The sequence below is a fragment of the Lolium perenne genome, chromosome 1 (genome assembly GCF_019359855.2).
Source record: "Lolium perenne isolate Kyuss_39 chromosome 1, Kyuss_2.0, whole genome shotgun sequence".
NCBI lineage: Eukaryota > Viridiplantae > Streptophyta > Magnoliopsida > Poales > Poaceae > Lolium > Lolium perenne.
This window is the reverse complement of record NC_067244.2, coordinates 18,966,160-18,986,750: the sequence shown is the minus strand read 5'-3', so window position 1 is coordinate 18,986,750 and position 20,591 is coordinate 18,966,160. Positions and strand designations below refer to the sequence as shown.

General features: G+C 45.6%; 1 protein-coding gene across 1 annotated transcript; it reads left to right on the top strand.

The window, feature by feature from the left end:
* The first annotated feature begins 15,095 nt into the window (after window positions 1–15,095).
* Window positions 15,096–20,008, top strand: LOC127342851 (retrovirus-related Pol polyprotein from transposon TNT 1-94). The gene is made up of 2 exons (XM_051368873.2): window positions 15,096–16,753; window positions 19,420–20,008. The coding sequence occupies exons 1-2, from the start codon at window positions 15,760–15,762 to the stop codon at window positions 19,428–19,430; spliced, it is 1,005 nt and encodes a 334-aa protein (XP_051224833.1). The 5' UTR covers window positions 15,096–15,759; the 3' UTR covers window positions 19,431–20,008.
* The last annotated feature ends 583 nt before the right edge of the window (window positions 20,009–20,591 follow it).

Here is a 20,591-nt window from a genome sequence, read left to right as displayed (position 1 = left end):
ACTATTAGTGGTAATTCATCAACCCTAATTTGTAAATTACTATTTCTATTTTCTTCAAATAGTAATAACCCAAGAAAATCTTAAAAGACAATATTATTTTGGAAGCCCAACAATTGTTTACTTAAACATATTTGAGTAACAAGTAATTATTTTAAACCCTAATCACAATTGTTAAACCCTAATTCTCAATTAAACCTAAGTAGAAGTTACCCTAAATATTAATCCTTGTGAAAATTAATAAAGTGTCAAACCATTATTAATCTTGTTTAAAATTAATTAGTGACCACATCTCTATTGTCCATTATTAGATCAAGAATGGTATCAATGTAGAAACCCTAGTTCTAATATTAATAAGAACTTTGAACTCATTATTTCATGTGTTCATTCCACCTTAGAAGCAACTCTAAAACCCTAATTATGTATCACATGTGATCATGTGAATTCCACCTTACATAGAAAACCTTATTATGTGACCAACAAATACAAGTTATGATCCACTAGCATAAAAAAACCAAGTCACATGAGATTATCATTCCATGTCCCTATTTTTAATTAAAACCTATATGATCCACTAGTGCCACCTAAGTATAAACCCTAACTTGTTAATTGAATTAATACCATTGATCACCACTCCTATATACCATACCCTTAAGATCAACCTCAACCATTAAACCCTAGTAGAACCATAATGATAAACCCTAGTATCAACTTTGTGTAGCAAATCACATCACATGCTCCTATCCAACTAAACCTTACTTAGGAAATGATAAACCACTTAGCTTAGAAACTATTAGAGATTATTTGGTAAAGCAAATGTGAAGTCATAGTAAACCCTAACTCATAGCAACACCTTGATAACCATCCTTTGATATGATGCTTAGGAGAAACCATAGTGATAAACCTACTAATACTTGCTACATGTAGGTCACTTCTACTTAAGCACCAACCAGCCCTATTAGTAAACCTTAATAGCACTTAGCTCCTATTTAAAGTAGTTTATATTCTTATTTTAACCTGTTCTTCAAAAGTTATTCTTTTGAAGTATAGTATAAGTAATCATCAACCATGATCTGTAGCACTTAAAATTGACAACTGTTCTTTACATACTATTCCACCGCTACTTTTTATGTGTATGATTATTATGATGTCTTATATCACTTGGATATGATGTTAATATAACCAAACCCTAATAAGAACTGTGTTTGAGAACCATTCTAAAAGTGCAACCAACCCTAAAGAAATCTTTACAACTCATACATATTAAATCATTGAGGTTAGGTTACGCTCGGGACGATTGCATCTCATACTATGCATTATAGCATCTTTGCCAGTTCTTTAAACATTGTCCTTACCGGACGATGATGGTATTTCAGAATTTGGAGTTATCACGTATCGAAGCTTTTGCCTGCATAATCTTGCAGTCAAGAAAGGCAAGTTCACCCTTGCTCATGTCAATTTGATTATTTTCTACTACTTTAATGCAAAGCTATATACTTATCATTCCTGCATCGCAAATGAAATGTTATTTTCCAACTATGAATATGACTATGTGGCTGGCAATGGAACCATGGTATGTGTTGATATGGTGGAGGTTCCATTGCAATGGGTTATATCACCCTAGGATTAATTACCAATGCCGTCCAGTGATTCTAGCGCCGTACAAACCGCGTTGACCATGAGATCTATAATGGCTCTGGAAAAGCCAGCTGTATCTTTTCCCTTCTGCACGCCAACGGATCGGAGAGCCGGTGGGGTGCTGGAGGCACTGCCGCAATAGGTTGGGAAATCCTTTTAAATCCCCATCCAATAGTGATGATAAGCTCTACGATCTATGAGGGATTGTCCGGAGTACACCATGAGTAAAGCCGTATTATCGGGGGAAGTCTACTGGAGATGTACGGTTGGACAAAAGGGTGGGTTTGCAGTCGCGGAGAAGGCGGTGTGGGCTTGGATCTTTATACCTGGCCTCACACCAAAGGAAGTGTGAACGGGGGCAAGTCCCTGCGGATGGCAAAAAGGGTGAGATCTCTTGTGGGAAAAGTAACGCACCTCTGCAGAGTGTATCAAATTGTGGCTGTCACTCCCTGTTCCGGGAAGGGAACTCCACGAAGTTCTGGTCAACCTGTGAAGACTGACGGGCATAGTTTTCAGAATAAAATAAACCTTTCGAAGAAATGTTTATGAAAACTTGCATTGGCCTATGACTTTCTGGTCTATGGCTGTAGCTAGTGCATGATACACATATTTCCTAATATGAACTTGCTGAGTACGCTCGTACTCATTCTATCTCGTTTGAACCCCCTTCTTAGAGCAATGCACCGAAGGAGAAACTACCGTGGAACTCGAAGACAAAGGAGTCAACTGCAACAAGATGAAGAATCCAATCAAAGAAGTCAATGGAGTCAACTTCTGCATCAGCTATTATGGAAACCTAGACTAGTAATAGAAGGGAACCTTTCCCTAATCCTAGCACCTAAGTAGCTAGATTTCTATAGCAAGCCAAGTAGCTCATAATCTTGAGTTAGCAATAAGATAGTCTACGAGTCGTTCTTCTGGAGCTTTATTTGAAGTTTTACCTCACTGTAAAGTAGGAGGTTGTGTTGATCTTATGTAAACAGTTCGTGTGTACTTCTATAGACTTACCTTGGACTCGCATATGTTTCTGTTGTACCACTCTGAGAGATGTAATATGAGTGGAACGGTGTTTCACTTGTGTTATGTCAACGACTTGTGTACTACACCATGCAGTGGTACGCTGGGTCATCACAAAGGGTCAATCTTTTACTTTTATGTTGTGTCTCCATTCTTTCTTTGAGCACTATCTTGAGAGCACAACTGTCATTCTTAGTACAATATGCTTGTCTCAAAATATGATTGATTGTGGTATAACTTTGATGCTTTTATCTTTGACAATCACTACTTCTAGTCTTTCTATGAACTTCAGAGGTGCCTGAGCATTTATGTTTTGCTGATCAAACATGGGCAAGCGAGATACCACTTTATCATACTCTCTTATGAACGTTGCAATCCTGCTTATAGACATGATTCATGATGCTTATTATTAATTGTTGGTACCTCTCCATGATTGACATAGCTGTTAGATGATCTTATTTGTATGCATCTCATTATGAACTGCCTAAGTGTTAGCCATAGCATGAGAATATATACATCATATGAACAAATGTGTTCGTGAAAGTTCTTTTATCGCTCAGTTGTTAACTGAATTGCTTGAGGACAAGCAATAAGCTAAGCTTGGGGGGAGTTGATACGTCCAAAACGTATCTACTTTCCCGAACACTTTTGCTATTGTTTTGCCTCTAATTTGTGTATTTTGGATGCAACTAACACGGACTAACGCTGTTTTCAGCAGAACTGCTCTAGTGTCTCGTTTTTGTGCAGAAATCCAACTTTCAGGAAAATCCTCGGAATTTATGCAGAAGGTCCTATTTTCCCAGAATATTGGCAGAGCCAGAAGGGCAAGCCAGGTGGGGGCCCGAGGGCCCCACACACTAGGCCGGCGCGGCCCAGGAGGGGCCCGCGCGGCCCTAGTGTGTGGCGGCCTCGGTCGGCCTCCGACGCCCTCCTTCGGACTATTTATTGCCTTCGACCTAAAAACGCACGGGGAGAAGTCGAAGTCGCCAGAAAGCCTCCAGAACGCCGCCACATCGCGAAACTCCGTCTCGGGAGCCAGAAGTCTCCGTTCTGGCACTCCGCCGGGACGGGGAATTGGAGAAGATCATCGCCATCATCACCACCGACGCCTCTCCATCAACCAGCCATGCTTCCCCCATCCATGTGTGAGTAATTCCCCCGCTGTAGGCCGAAGGGGAAGGTAGGGATTGGATGAGATTGGTCATGTAATAGCATAAGATTGTTAGGGCATAGTGCCTAGTGTCCGTAATTGGTACTTTGATGATATTGTTGCAACTTGTTATGCTTAATGCTTGTCACTAGGGCCCGAGTGCCATGATCTCAGATCTGAACATGTTATTGTTTCATCATGATATTCATTGTTTTATGATCTTACCTGCAAGTTGTATACACATGTCGCTGTCCGGAACCAATGGCCCCGAAGTGACAGAAATCGGGACAACCGGAGGGGATGGTAGTGATGTGAGGATCACATGTGTTCACGGAGTGTTAATGCTTTGCTCCGGTACTCTATTAAAAGGAGTACCTTAATATCCAGTAGATTCCCTTGAGGCCCGGCTGCCACCGGCTGGTAGGACAAAAGATGTTGTGCAAGTTTCTCATTGCGAGCACGTACGACTATAATTGGAACGCATGCCTATTGATTGCTTTGTACTTGGACACCGTTTTATTATTATTATCTGCAAATGCCCTGCTATGATTGTTACATGAGTTTCTCTCATCCATGCAACGCCCGTTATCCGTCCCCGTGCCTACAATATTTTAATCCTGCTGTTTACTATAATCACTACGTACTGCTGTCTCTGTTACTCTGCTGCTGTTATTTCACTACTGTTACTGCTATAAAACTGTTACTACTGATAAACTCTTGCGAGCAAGTCTGTTTCCAGGTGCAGCTGAATTGACAACTCCGCTGTTAAGGCTTTCAAGTATTCTTTGTCTCCCCTTGTGTCGAATCAATAAATTGGGATTTACTTCCCGCGAAGACTGCTGCGATCCCCTATACTTGTGGGTCATCATGGGGCCACGAGGCGGCGACACAACATGGCGGCGCGGCCAAGGGGGGGCGCCCCCCTACTGTGTGGGACCACCCGGACTCCTCCGAGGTTGCCCTTCCACCTACTTAAAGCATCCGTCGCGAAAACCCTAAACCAATAAGCCACGATACGAGAAAAGTTCCAGAGCCGCCGCCATCGCGAAGCCAAGATTCGGGGGACAGAAGTCTCTGTTCCGGCACGCCGCCGGGACGGGGAATTGCCCCCGGAAGCCATCTCCACCGCCATCTCCACCGCCATCTTCACCGCCATCGCTGTCTCCATGATGAGGAGGGAGTAGTTCTCCCCCGAGGCTGAGGGCTCTACCGTAGCTATGTGGTTCATCTCTCTCTTTGTGATCTAGTTGAATATCATCTATGTGCTACTCTAGTGATGTTATTAAAGTAGTCTATTCCTCCTCCATGATGTAATGTTGATAGTGTGTGCATCATGTAGTACTTGGCGTAGGTTATGATTGTGATCTCTTGTAGATTATGAAGTTAACTATTACTATGATAGTATTGATGTGATCTATTCCCCCTTTCATAGCCTGACGGTGACGGTGTGCATGCTATGTTAGTACTCGGTTTAAATTGCAATGGTCTATCATGCACTCTAAAGGTTACTTAAATATGAACTCCGGATGTTGTGGAGCTTGTTAACTCCGGCTTGAGGGAGCTCTTGTAGCCCTACACAATGAATGGTGTTTGTTATCCAACAAGAGAGTGTAGAGTGTAGCATTTATATATTCAGTTATGTGATCAATGTTGAGAGTGTCCACTAGTGAAAGTAGGATCCCTAGGCCTTGTTTCCAAATATCGAATCTCCGTTTATTTACTGTTCTACTGCATGTTTACTTGCTGCCATATTTATTTCAGATTGCAATTACTACTTACAATCATCCATATTACTTGTATTTCACTATCTCTTCGCCAAACTAGTGCACCTATACATCTGACAAGTGTATTAGGTGTGTTGGGGACACAAGAGACTTCTTGTATCGTAATTGCAGGGTTGCTTGAGAGGGATATCTTTGACCTCTACCTCCCTGAGTTCGATAAACCTTGGGTGATTCACTTAAGGGAAACTTGTTGCTGTTCTACAAACCTCTGCTCTTGGAGGCCCAACACTGTCTACAGGAATAGAAGCATGCGTAGACATCAGAGACGCATTTGAGAAATACCCCTGTTGTGCTTCGTTTGTAGAGCTGTCCGTCAACGATTTTTTAGGATCTTGCTCGTCTGATGATCTGTCGTGCGAGGACCTCGTCCTCTGGCAACTTTTGATCAATGAGGTAGTCCAGGAAAGGCTGTGTCCAGGCCAGAGTGATGACCATCACCTCCTTAGCCGGAGAAATTGCCACATCTGGATTTTCCGGGTTAGCGCCCTTCACCGAGGGTATCCGTAGATGCTCCAGGAAAATACCAGGCGGAATCGGTTTCCTGTCGGATCCGAGCTTGGACAGCATGTCTGCCGCTGCGTTGTCGTCTCTTCTAATGTACTTGACTTCGTATCCGAGGAAGCACTTGGTGATCTCGTCAACTTCGTCTCTGTAAGCCGCCATGACGGAGTTTCTGGCGTTCCAGGTTCCGGCTACTTGCTGTGCCACCAGGTCGGAATCTCCACAGCAAATAATGTGCTTGATCCCTATCTCCTTAGCGATGCACAGTCCTTGTAGTAGAGCCTCGTATTCCGCCATGTTGTTTGTAGCTTCGAAGTGGATCTGCAGAATGTACTGCAGTTCTTCTCCGGTGGGGGACTTCAGGGTGACTCCGGCTCCCGAGCCTTGGTGCTGCTTGGATCCATCGAAGTTCATAACCCATGTCTCTGGTTCCGGCTCCAGGTTTATATCCAGAGCTTCTGTCCAATCTGCTACAAAATCCGCCAACATTTGGGACTTGATCGCAGTCCTGGCTTTGTAGTTGATGTCGAAGGCGGATAATTCAATGCCCCATTTTGTTGTGAGTCTTGTTGCGTCAGCGTTATTGAGAATCGTTGACAGCGGAGCTTTGCTCACGACTGTTACTGGATGCTCCTGGAAGTAGTGTCTCAGCTTCCTGCTACCTAGGAACACTCCATAGGCTAGCTTTTGAAAGTGAGGATATCTTTGTTTGGATTCCGTTAGCACTTCGCTAATGTAGTAGACTGGCCTTTGGACTCCATACTCGTGCCCTTCTTCCTGTCGCTCCACCACGATGACGAGGCTGATGACTCTGTTAGTAGCTGCCAGGTAAAGGAGCATAGGCTCGGACTCTTCTGGCGCTGCTAGGATAGGTGGGGAGGTGAGTATTTCCTTCAACCCTTGAAGTGCTGCATCCGCTGCATCGCCCCAGACAAATTTGTCTGTTTTCTTCAATAGCTTCTACAGGGGTAGCGCCTTCTCGCCAAGACGGCTAACGAACCTGCTGATTGCTGCAACACAACTAGTAAGTCGATGCACATCTTTGAGACAAGTTCGCCTTTTGATGCACAGGATTGCCTTGATTTTCTCCGGGTTAACTTCAATGCCCCTGTTAGAGACAATGAAGCCAAGGAGTTTTCCGGCTGGAACGCCAAAGACGCATTTCATCAGATTCAACATCATCTTGTACCGTCGGAGATTCTCAAAGGTTTCTGTGAGATCGATGATCAAGTCGGATCCTTTCCGGGTCATGACCGTGATGTCGTCGACGTAGGCGTGTACGTTTCGGCCAATTTGGTCCTTCAGGCACCGCTGCATCATACGTTGGTAGGTGGCACCTGCGTTTTTCAAACCAAAAGGCATGGTAACATAGCAGTAAGTGCCAAACGGGGTGATGAACGAGGTCGCCTTTTGGTCGGACTTCTCCGGATCTGGTGATACCCGGAATATGCGTCAAGAAAACATAGAAGTTCCGCCCCTGCCATCAAATCAATGACTTGGTCAATGCGCGGCAGGGGAAACGGATCCTTCGGACAATGCTTATTCAAGCCGGAGTAATCGATGCACATTCTTAGTATTTCAGAATTCTTTTTGGGTACAAGGACGGGATTTGCGACCCAATCAGTGTGGATAACTTCTATTACAAAACCTGCCTGTAGTAACTTTGCTAATTCCATTCCTATGGCGCGGCGCTTCTTATCTCCAAAGCATCGCATAGCTTGCTTCACCGGTTTAGCCCCCGGGTTTATGTTGAGGTAGTGCTCGGCGAGTTCCCTTGGTACTCCGGACATGTCAGAAGGCTGCCATGCGAAGATATCCATGTTAACGTGGAGGAACTCGATGAGCGCGTCTTCCTATTTGGGGTCCATGTTGGCTCCGACCGAGACCTGCTTGGTAGCATCTCCTTCCTTGAAGTTGACTTTCTTGGTCTCTATCGCGGCCTTGAAGGAATTTTTCTGTCCGGAGATCTGTTTCTTGGTGGTCTGCATCTCTGTCGGATCCACCGCGGCTCTGTAGCCTTTCATCTCCTCTCCAGATATCACAGACTCTGCGAAGGCGGCTTCGCCCAACTCGCACTCATGAGCCTTTTTGTAGTCTCCGGATACGGTAATCATACCATTGGGACCTGGAATCTTGAGCTTGCTGTAGATGTAGCACGCTCGTGCATGGAACTTGCGGTAGGTGGGCCTGCCGAAGATGACACTTGAAGGGCACGACCTCAAACGTGATCATCTCTTCGCGGAAATTATTAACAGCGCCGAAGGCCACGGGAAGTATGATGCTGCCGAGGGAATTCACCTTTTTACCCGGAACCACGCCATGAAACTCAGTGTTGCTGTGTTTGAGCTGTTCCTTGGTAAGGTTCATCCGCTCCAGAGTCTCCAGGTACATGATGTTCAAGCTGGCTCAGCCATCCATGAGGCACTTGGAGAAGTCAAAGCCGTCGATGCGGGGACTTACAACCAAGGCGTAGCACTCTTTTGGCACAATGGTAGGATGATCCTGCCTATCAAATGTGCACGGAACTTCTGACCACCTGACATACTGCGGCACAGCCGGAACTGTGGCGTTCAGGATCCGGAAAGGTGACTTGCTGGCACGGACTGTTGGGGTTCCGAGGAAAGTGTGGTAAGCGCATGCGTTCTTTTTGACGAAGGGGTTGGGTTTAGCTGCGGATCCTTCCTTGGGATCCGGCCAAGCATCATCCTCATCCATCGCCTCGGAATTGTCTTCCTCTTTGTCCTTGTTCTTGCCCTTGCCTCCTTTGCCGCGTGGGCGGTGCTTCCGGGCTCGCTTGTATCCTGCTTCCGGGTCGTTTTTCAGATCATTGAACCACATGCAGTTGCGGTTAGTGTGAGTGGAATTCCCTGTAGCCGGATCCAAATGGGCCAGGCAGGGCATGTCTCTGTACTCCTCGTAGGTTTGGGGGGCGCGGGATCCGGCAGCGGTGACTTCATCACCACGCTGCTGGCCCCTGCCGGCTCCGCCTCCGCGGCCGCGTCCTTTTCCGCCTCCTTGACCTCCGCCTTGAAAAGCCATGGCGACCATCTCGGATCCGCCACTCTTCTGGTCATCAGGGGGATTTTTCCGCTTATTGCCGCTGCTGTTACCGTTATCACGGTTCTTCTTCTGCTGATGCAGGGGAATTGCTGTAGCTGGGAGATCTCCGCCTGCATCGTCATCGGCGGCGGTGTGATCGCTGGCGATGGTGATCATGTCATCCAAGGTCAGTTTATTTGCGCTAACCAAGCAAGTGAACTTGTGTCGCAGCGGTCCTCCTCTCTGCAATCCTCCTATGAAGGCGTGCATGGCTGTACGATTGTCGACGTTTTCGCACTCGTTCCTGCATGCCAACCATCGTGTGAGGAAGTGTCTAGAAGTTTCTCCCTTCTTCTGGATACATGCTTGTAAGTCGCTTGTTGTGGCAGGCCTTTTGTAGGTGCCCCTGAAGTGCTTTTCGAAGGCGGTCTTCAGGTCAAACCAACAAAAGATGGAGTTCTTCTCGAGGTCGCTGAGCCAGATCCGGGCTGGACCTACAAGGTACAGCTGAAGCATGCGGCAGGCGATATTAGGGGTTCCTCCGGCGAAGGTTACTGCATTATAGTAATCCTCAATCCAGGTATCCGGCCTTTCCGTGCCATCATAATTCTTCAGATTTCCGGGTAGCTTGAGGTTCATCCTTGGCTTTGGTTCCTCTCGAATCATCCTGCCAAACACTTTGGGCCAATGTAGTCAGTTTTGTATTCATTGAGACGTTCCCGCGCATCACGCGAGCCGTTACGTGGGGATTTTGAGCGTGAGCGAGATCTCCGGCCACCGCCTCCGCCTCCACCGCTAGGTGGTGGTGAGGGAGACTTGCGAGGGGGCCGATGCGACCTTTTTCTTACGCCTTCTGATTCTCCCCGCCCTTCGCGATGCTGACTCCGGCTTCGATGGCTGCCTTCACCTTGTGCTGGCTGCCTTGGCCGTTCCGGCTTCTGCGAGGCTCCGGGTCGCGTTCTTCGTTCTGACTCCTCCTGGGCTCAGGCTCGCGATCATTGATCTGGCTCTGGCGAGGTTCCGGCGTTCGCTCCCTGTTCCTGTTCCTTGAGGGCAGCACGTTGTCGCGGATATTGATTCCGCCAGGCCCATGGGGTCTGGTGTTTCCGGCTGGACTACGACGGCGAGGAGGTGGAGGACGCGGGTATCCATTAGGCAGAGGAGAGGGGTTTCGGTACTTTTCCTTACCAGTGTACATTGCATCCTTTCCCTTCTTCGGATCTGACGGAGGCGTCTTTGATGGTACGGAGATTGGATTTGGGTGTTCTCTGGTTTTCCTTCTGTGTTCCGAGGATCCGGTTCGCGATTCATCATCACGATGGCGATTGTCGTAGGCGTCCTTCTGCGCGGTAGAGATGCAATGTTCCGGGTTGGATTCCAACTTGCGCGAAGTATCTGCCTTGCTCTGCTGCTTCATTGCTGAAGCAACGAGCGTACGGACGTAGTCGATGTCGATCTCCTCGTCTTTTTTCTTCAAGATCTCCGCAGCCTTCTTCATGTTATCCTTCGGAGTGGCGTACGGCTGCTGCTCGGTCGGAGTTGCGAAGGTGATCTTACGGGGAGCTATAGTTTCTCGCCGGATCTTATCAACCTCCTATTGAGCCTCAATGATCTTGTCCTCCCAATGCTTCCGGAGTTGCTTGACTTTCACCAGTGATTCATCCACCTCCCGCTCGCGCTTGAGAAACTTTTCCACGAAATTCGCGGCCTCCTTCCTCTCGTCAATCATTGCGGCTGGGTTTGGGCAAACTTTTTGGCTGTGGCCAGCATCTCCTGTCTCTTAGCTTCTAGTGCTTCCACATTTGCTGCATCTTCGGGGGTAATGGGTTTGTTGAGGATATCCGAGTGCGCGATTACATCCATGCCTGCTTGCTCAACCAGTTCTTCTGGGGACAAGATTTCCTTATGCGGTCGTTCCCGCGAGAGCGGAGATCCTGCATGAGATGGCTGTGGATCGGAGTGGGTGTTTTCATCCTCTGATTCCCGTTGATCCAGCGCCGCCAAGGTTGCGAGAACCTGTTTAGGCTGGGCGGATTCAACTTCAGGCTTCTCACCGTATCCATACTCCTTCACCTTGCGATCGAACTCTTCAGTATCCATGGAGGGGGTATCCCCGGAAATTGGGCTTAGGTTGCCCAGGATCGATTCTTCATCCGGGGCGCTGCTTTCTCCGACAGCCTCCTGCTGATCCGGAGCAGCGTTGTTTTCCGGTGCCTCAACCTGCTCGGGACCAGCTCCGGCTTCTTGAGGGGCGGTTCCGGCGGTATGGGCCAAGAAGTGTACGAATTGACACCTTTGCTTCTCTAACACCTGGGAGACCCAGGCGGATCTGCATTGGTCTTCCACCTTTATTTCCTGCTCAGGGGCGGATTGGGTGGGTTTTGATTTTTCCAGATCCAAGGCGGAATCTTCTTTAGGAAGTTCCAGCATCTCAGATCTGATTTTCGCGACTGCGTCCTGCTGAGCGGCGGCCGCGTCTGCGTTACTTACCAGAGCGTTTCCGTCGGAATCGACGGTTTCACCGATGAAGATGTGTATGCCACCGACTGGGACAATGGAGAGCTTGACGGGGTTTGTCTTAGCCGGAATCCAGCACTCATCCGGAGAGACGATCGGAAAGTTTCCGGCGTAGAGGACGCGCCCCACAGCGATGGTGTCGTCGTAGCTTCCCATGGCGGAACCCTCCCGGTTCCGGCCTCCAAACGCCGCTGGCCCCACGGTGGGCACCAACTGTCGTTGCCTATTCGACGGTGCCTCGGAGGAGGGACCCTCACAAGGGGGCGAAGAAGTAGGGGCCATAGGGGAGAGTGCACACGGGACAGTGGTATGCGATTTACCCAGCTTCGGAACACCTGTACGATGACAGGGCCTACTGCTGCTTGTCTGGAATTATCTGGGCGCTTTCGCGTTGTTACAATGAGTTGTGGTTGTGCCTCTAGGGCTCCCGGGATCCGGCTTATAAAGGCACACAGATCTAGGGTTTACATGGAGAGTCCTAGCCGGAATACAAGTTGCCTAACTACGGTACAATATCTTGCCGTGTACGTCAAGGATCCGCCTTCCTCTAAGTACGTGCTTGATCCGGATACTTCATGGGCCTTCACGGATCCGGCCTCCTTCGTAGGTCGGTTGGGATCCGGCTTCCTGCTCCTGGGCTGGACTTCATCCTTCAGGATCTACAGCAACTGGGCCGCCCGATGGGCCACATGCCACATCACCATCTGTGGGCCACCCGGGCTTGCCGGATCTAGGCCATGCCATTGATATACCCATAAAGTATACCCACAACACCAGCGCTCCCGATGGGAGTAAACGCAATAGTCGAAGATCTTCCAGGAGCCCCCGAGTAATTCAACCGCTCCCGGAAGTGCATCGGGTCAATATTATATGAGATGATATCTATTGAAGATCACATAAGATGAATCCACTGACCCAGAAGTGCATCCATATTTATATAGCCATAGAAGATAAATCCATTGATAACCATAGATGATGAAGCTAGTGACCCGGAAGTGCATCAGATTGATATTATATGAGATAAAACCAATAATAACCATATAAATAAATCCATTGACCCAGAAGTGCATCGGGTAGTATTGTATTAGAGGAAACCAATGATAACTCGAAGAAGATAAATCCAGTAAGCCGAAGAAGATAAATCCACTAAGCCGGGGAAAATATATCTACTAAGCCGAAGAAAATAAATCCACTGAGCCGAGGAAGATATATCCAGAGCCGAAGAAGATAAATCTACCGAGTAATCGAGTGTATTTGCGGTAACGATGTAATGACGCATCCCCGAGTATCGGGTGTGGCGAAAGTAAATAATAATTGACTCTTGGAAGAAGAACACTCAGCTTGGCTACGGCGAGACCAATGTGGAAGCAGGTCGCGTGGTGGATGCAGTCGAAGAGCGGCACATGGCCGGTAGTAGATGATATAGTCGTGTGGCGCCTGGCCGGCTTGATGGATGAAGATGACGCAGTCGATGTGGCGGATCCGCGATGGATGAGCACCCCTGTGCAGCAAGTGTGTGGTGACTAGTCCATGGCAGGCAAGCCACCGAGTGTGGCGACTGTGCGCGGCGAAGCAGTCGAAGCTTGTTTCGATCTGCAGTTATATTACGGCGCAAAAATTCAGCGAGCAAGTAATAGTACGTACGAAATAATATTTGGCCGAATATGTTTTGCGAATAGTAATTATCTGGAAACATAGCACCTGATGATTCTTTTTGTCGGATGATGAGTTCGATGACAGCAGCTACGCTTTGGCGAGTCCCGAGTGAGATGAGTGCGCGATGGCGGCGCGGTCGACCGAGCAGAGTAGTCAAAACTTTATTTTAATCTACAGTTATATTGTAGTGCGCAAATTCGCGCGCAGATAATAGCACGAGATAAAAATATTTTGTCAAATAAATTTTGCGTAGTTAGAAATATAGAACCTGGTTGTTATATCGAAAAAAATCAGATTCGTCCATGATGCTTGCGATTTCCGCCCCAGTAGTCAATATGTATCTCTCTTTTTGATATATCCATGACGAAGTAATATGCAGAAGTAATCATTCCAGACCATGCTCAAGTCTGACTTGGTGTAGCTCTTTTCTTCCAATGCATGGACTTCTAGCACGTAAGTAGATTTATGTTGCCGCGCGTAGGTGCACGCGTGGGAGCGATGACTTGGTTGTCCTGGTTATGATTCAACTCTTCGTTTGGCCTGTTCGTCACCCGCGCACTCAAGCCTGGATGGATCTGGAGGTGTTGAGGTGGTGCTCTTGGTGGCCTGTTCCGCGCGGTGGCGTCGTTTTTGATGCATGAATTTGCAGCCCCTGATGTCAGTGGAGGCGACGAAGATCTTGTTGTAGATGTGGATGAAGTATCCAGTACGGATGACAAAATCCGCTCGTCGCGTTTCCAACAGACGATGACAATTGACGAGACGGCTCCTCGGCAATGCCCACCATAAGGGGCTTATGGTTGACGGAAAGCGATGATGGAGATTTCGAGAGCGAGAGAAGGCACGACATACTCAGGTTCATGTCCCCGCGGTGGAGGATCGCTACGTCTATATGAATATATGTGTACATGTGGCCGCCGTAGGCGGAGTAGTTCTATCTAGTCTAGTTCTAATCTGCGGGTTGCCATGTCTAGGCGTATCGCGTGTATGATTTTTCGTGTTTTTCTTATGATCTAAGGGTGACCCTGTCTGGATTTATATATGCAACCAGACTAGGGTTTACAAGAGTTCTAGTCGACTACGAGTCTTCTTTCTTGCAGTCCAAGTTGATATTACATGCGGATCCAGCTTGTCGAATCCTTGTGCTGGTCCATCTTCATAATCTGCACCAGATATAGCAATGTCGGGTATCCGAAGGATAATACCCACATCAGTCCCATACAAGTATCTTCTTATAGTAGACTATTACTTACGGTTCCATGTCTTTAGTTGATGTTCCTTTTCCATCACCAAGAGAAGGAGAACCAAATTTATGTAGGAATTATAAAGTGTGGCTTGCAACATTTATACTACATTATTTATTCCCTGGAATTTCTGTGATGAATATTACCATTGCATTTGAATATCGCTTGCTGTACTTAAATGGAATATGTTTAAGGAAGCCATTTACTGGTATACTGGAACACAGTATATTATTTATACTGGAATTATACTATGTATAAAGCCCGGGCACAGTATTATCAGGAAAGCCAGGTTGTTCATATGTTGGCTATATGAATTGATTAAAGCCTGTGAATTTGAGTGTTTGTTTCAAATTCAACACGTGACTCACACACGTGTGCTTATGGGACAAGTTGCAGATTAAGGCTCCTAGATGGATAACGATGATCGTGGTTGGTTTGTTAGCCTGGAGTCTTTATTTAAACAGATATATCTGGAATACTTATCTGCGGAATTACGGTTTAAATAAAACCGGAATTAGCACTATATAAAGGTCCCTAACCCCTAGCCTCAAATTGATCATTGTGAGCGGCACCACGGAAAAGGATCGAGGAATAGGGGTTAGACCGTTTTCGTGCTAAGATCCGACAATGGTATCAGAGCCAAATTAGGGTACGCACGTTCTAATCCTTGAGCCATTATCGATCTGGAGATTGGAAAGCCTTACAGTTTACGGGAATCCGCTGCGAACTCTGCCCAAAACCAATCTGGAGGAGAGGAACGTACCTGACCAAGCACGCTCCAGATCAATCCAAAAGAAAAGTCGTTGCTGCTCCTGGAAACAAAATTCGATCTTTTCCCCAACTCCACGCACAGGACCACGATCTACCATACCCAGCGCCACCCGCCGCCGCCCGCCTACCGCCGCCAACTCTGCACCGTCTTGCCCGGCCCCGTGGTCTACCTCGACCGCCGCCTCGTCAAGGACGCTCGCCGTCGTCGCCTCGGTCTGCATCACTTCGCCCCGCCCCGGTGCGCCACCTCGCTGACCTTCCGATCTCGCTGGGAACGCCACCTCCTCAAGCTCGTCGTCGTCGAGTTGTCTGCATCGTCCAATATCTACCAACACCAACCTGTACGTTGCTCTGCTCCTCTCCATCGGTAGTGCACGGAAGTTGTTCGACAGAACGCCCACAAGGAAGAAGTGCATCAAACTTTTTGTAAGCACCTCTGTCCTCAATGGCCTCCAATGCTGTGTTTGCTGAGCTCATGCGTGCGTACAAGCTGGATGGAAATAACTTCACCGTTTGGAGGAGGAAGTTGTTGTATTTGCTTACTTCTGAGAACATTGACTATATTGTTGAGATGGCTGAACCAAACCATCCAGCTGAGGATGCTACAGATGAGGAGAAGCAGGAATATGAGGATGAACTGAAGCAATACAAGAAGGATAACAAGACTGCCAGAGTTTTCATGCTTGGTTCAATGGCAGATTCTTTGGCTGCAGAGTATGAGTCTGAAGATACAGCTTATGGCATTATGCAGAGGTTGGAACAAGATTTTGGGGAAGTTTCTCTGATGAAAGTGTTGGGCCTAGTGAACATGTTCATAAACTCAAAGATGGGTGATAAATCTGTCAATGAACACTTGAACAAGCTCGTTGTCTTGGCTGAAGAACTAAAATCTGCTGGCTATCCGTTTCAGGAGGAAGTCCAAGTAATGGTGGTCCTTAACTCTTTGCCACCATCATGGGAACAATTTAAAATTTCCTTTTGCCATTCTGAGCGTACAGTCAACATGAGGAACTTAAGGCAGCACTTGTTGATGGAGGAAGACAGAAAGAAGAACCAAGGGAAAGAAAGGGTCTCTCATCATGCGGAGCTACACCTTGGTGAGCATAAAAGTAACAACAATAAGAGGAACTGGAATAAAAGGAAGTCAGATCATGATTTGAGGGACAAAATTAACATCAAGCGTGATCAGAGATACCAAAGAGATGATAGATACCAGAGAGATGATAGAAGCCATAGAGATGACAGAAGGGACAAGGGACATCGCAACAATTACAACAACTACAACTCTTACCAGAAGCTTGATAAGAACAATTATAAGTGTCATAATTGTGGTGAATCTGGACACTTCAGATCTGAATGCTCAAAGAGGAGGAAGCCAAATGATAATCGGAACAAGACTGATAAGGAGGGCAGCCGCAAGGGGAACCACTCCCCTGAAGGTATACCAAATGTCTTTGTTTGCACTGAATCTTTATTTACTACTACTTTTCAGAATAGTTGGGTTGTAGATTCTGGTTGTACTGCGCACATTGCTAGGAAGTATAGTTCTTTTACTAAGATCAGAACAATTCCTAAAGGAACTAGACATGTCTACTTAGGAACTAATGCTAAGGCAGACATACTTGGAATTGGAAACTATACAATAGAACTCCCTAATGGAGGAAAACTAGTACTGGAAAATGCATTGTATGCACCCAATATGAGAAGGAATCTAATATCAGTATCAAAATTAGAAATTGTTGGATATAAAGTTCTTTTTGGAGACCGTAAAGTCAAAATTCTGTTAAATGGGAATCTGGTACATTATGGCGATAGACATGATGGTCTTTATTTTTTGAATGATATCATGGAAGATGATTGCATGGTAGGTGAAGACAACTCAATTGTGAGGAATATAAATGGAGACAACAATTGTTCTGAGTCATACCTTTGGCATTTGCGTCTCGGACATATATCTAAAAATAGAATTAAGAGACTTATAAGTTCTGGAATTTTGAACTTTAAGTGGGAGGATTATGGCGTATGTGAAGCTTGTATAATGGGGAAAATGACTAGGTCACCTTTTCCCAAAGCCAACAGATCAATAGAACCTCTAGCCATTGTTCACTCGGACATATGTGGTGAATTTTCCACACCCACTTTGGGAGGGCAGAGAGTTTACTTCATTACATTCATAGATGATTACTCCAGATTTGGGTATGTGTACCTTCTTAAGCATAAATCAGATGGTTTTGAAGCTTTCAAAGAATACAAAGCGGAGGTGGAAAATCAATTAAATAGGAAAATCAAGATCCTAAGAACTGATCGTGGAGGTGAATACACATCAGGAATACTAGACGATTTTTGTAAAGAACATGGCATTGTCCATCACTATACCTTACCCTATACACCACAACAAAATGGAGTGGCGGAAAGAAGGAATAGGACTTTAATGGACATGGTTAGGTCGATGATGGCATATTCTGATTTACCTCTATCTTTTTGGGGAGAAGCTTTACATACAGCCGTTTATTTGTTGAACCACTCTCCATCCAAGGCAGTAACTGTCACACCTTATGAATTGTGGAAGGATAGGAAACCCTCTTTGCTCCATTTAGCAGTTTGGGGCTGCAATGCTCAAATAAGAGTACCAAGTCAGTTGCGCACTAAGCTACAACCAAAGAGCACCCCTGGAATATTTATTGGCTATGCGAAGGGATCAAAAGGCTATCGTTTTTATGATCCAGAAAATAAGAAATTAATTGAGAGTGGAGATGCTATTTTCCTAGATCAAGATACACCCCGCCGTGCTAAACGTGCTAGGGTGGAATTGCTTGTGCGGCAAACAGAAAATTATGAGATGCATGAAACTGATAATGCAAATCAGGAAAATAATGATTTAGGCCAAAACTCTACCACAACTAGCATGCCTAGGAGAAGTGGGAGGAATACACAGGCACCATCTTATTTGGATGAATACTATGTTTTCTTGGGGGAGGTATACTCTAAAGTTCATACATTAGAGGAAGAACCAAAATCTTTCAAATCTGCATTAGCTAGTCCAGAATCTACTCTCTGGATGGAAGCCATGCATGAGGAATTAAACTCTATGAGGAAGAATAATGTTTGGACACTTGTTGATTTGCCCAAACATCGGAAACCAATAGGATCTAAATGGATATTTAAACGGAAACTAAATGCATCCGGAAATGTAGATAAATATAAAGCTAGACTTGTAGCTAAAGGATACACACAAAAGGAAGGAATTGACTTTGTGGAAACCTTCTCCCCTGTGGCAAAATTTACATCTATACGGATCATAAGTGCACTGACCGCATATTATGATTTGGAACTACACCAGATGGATGTAAAGACTGCATTTTTGAATGGTAATTTAGAAGAAGAAATATACATGAGTCAACCAGATGGATTCGTGGAAAAGGGGAATGAAGGGAAAGTTTGTAAACTGAATAGATCGATTTATGGCCTTAAACAAGCCTCACGGCAGTGGTATATTCTTTTTGATAATGCTATCACGTCTTATGGTTTTTCCATGACGGAAGGAGATCATTGCATTTACTTCAAAATAGTGGGAGACATATTTGTTTTGTTATCTCTCTATGTTGATGATATTCTTATTGCTTCTAATAATAAATCAATGCTGCTGGAAGTTAAAAGTTGGTTGTCTAATAATTTTGACATGAAGGATATGGGAAACGCTTCCTATGTTTTGGGAGTGGAAATACATAGAGATAGAAGGAATAGAACTTTAGGATTGTCTCAAAAGGCATATCTTAATACTGTACTGAAAAGGTTCTCTATGGACAAATGCAAGCATGCTCATGTACCTATAATAAAGGGAACTAAACTCAGCGAGGAAATGTGTGCTAAAACTCCAGAGGAAAAGAAATTTATGAGCGATATTCCTTATTCATCTGCTTTGGGTTCTTTAATGTATGCAATGCTATTTACAAGGCCTGATCTGTGCCATGCCGTGGGTTTATTGAGTAGATACCAATCTAATCCGGGAGAATTACATTGGAAGCAAATCCTAAATACTTTACGCTATGTGAAGGGAACTGTGGACTATCACTTATGTTTTAATGGGCACAATCTACAACTACAGGGCTTTACTGATGCTGATTGGCAAGGGGATCTGGACGAACGGAGATCTACTTCTGGTTATGTATTCAAGCTAGGAGGAGGTGCAATATCATGGAGGAGCAAGAAGCAAGATTCTGTAGCTGTTTCTTCGATGGAGGCTGAGTACATTGCTGCATCAGAAGCTGTCAAGGAAGGCGTCTGGCTGAAGGAGTTTCTTGCCTCTCTCAAGGTGGTGACAAGTGCATCAAATCCTGTTACAATTTTCTGTGATAATCAGGCGGCGATCAAGGTTTCAAAAGATCCCAAGTTTCATAGTAAAACCAAACATATTGAGGGAAGGTATCATTTTATTCGTGATATTATCAATAGATTAAAGACAATTCGTTTAGAGTATTTGCCTAGTCTGGACATGGTTGCCGATCCACTGACTAAGCCACTTAGTCAGGAAAGTTTTTGTAAACATGTGTCAAACATGGGTCTTCGGTTATGGTCTTAAATGTTTTAGCCAAGTGGGAGATGTAGGAATTATAAAGTGTGGCTTGCAACATTTATACTACATTATTTATTCCCTGGAATTTCTGTGATGAATATTACCATTGCATTTGAATATCGCTTGCTGTACTTAAATGGAATATGTTTAAGGAAGCCATTTACTGGTATACTGGAACACAGTATATTATTTATACTGGAATTATACTATGTATAAAGCCCGGGCACAGTATTATCAGGAAAGCCAGGTTGTTCATATGTTGGCTATATGAATTGATTAAAGCCTGTGAATTTGAGTGTTTGTTTCAAATTCAACACGTGACTCACACACGTGTGCTTATGGGACAAGTTGCAGATTAAGGCTCCTAGATGGATAACGATGATCGTGGTTGGTTTGTTAGCCTGGAGTCTTTATTTAAACAGATATATCTGGAATACTTATCTGCGGAATTACGGTTTAAATAAAACCGGAATTAGCACTATATAAAGGTCCCTAACCCCTAGCCTCAAATTGATCATTGTGAGCGGCACCACGGAAAAGGATCGAGGAATAGGGGTTAGACCGTTTTCGTGCTAAGATCCGACAATTTATTAGTGGCCAAGCGAGGCGGCGGCAGAGAGGAGCAGATGAAGGGTACTTAATGGCGAGCAAGTGAGTAGCTAGGGTTCCAGTCGGGGTGCGCTTTTATTCTATCCTTTGGCAAG

Bases quoted from the DNA above. Each gene is read 5' to 3' on its own strand.
- LOC127342851 (XM_051368873.2), top strand. From the start codon at position 15,760: ATGGCCTCCAATGCTGTGTTTGCTGAGCTCATGCGTGCGTACAAGCTG.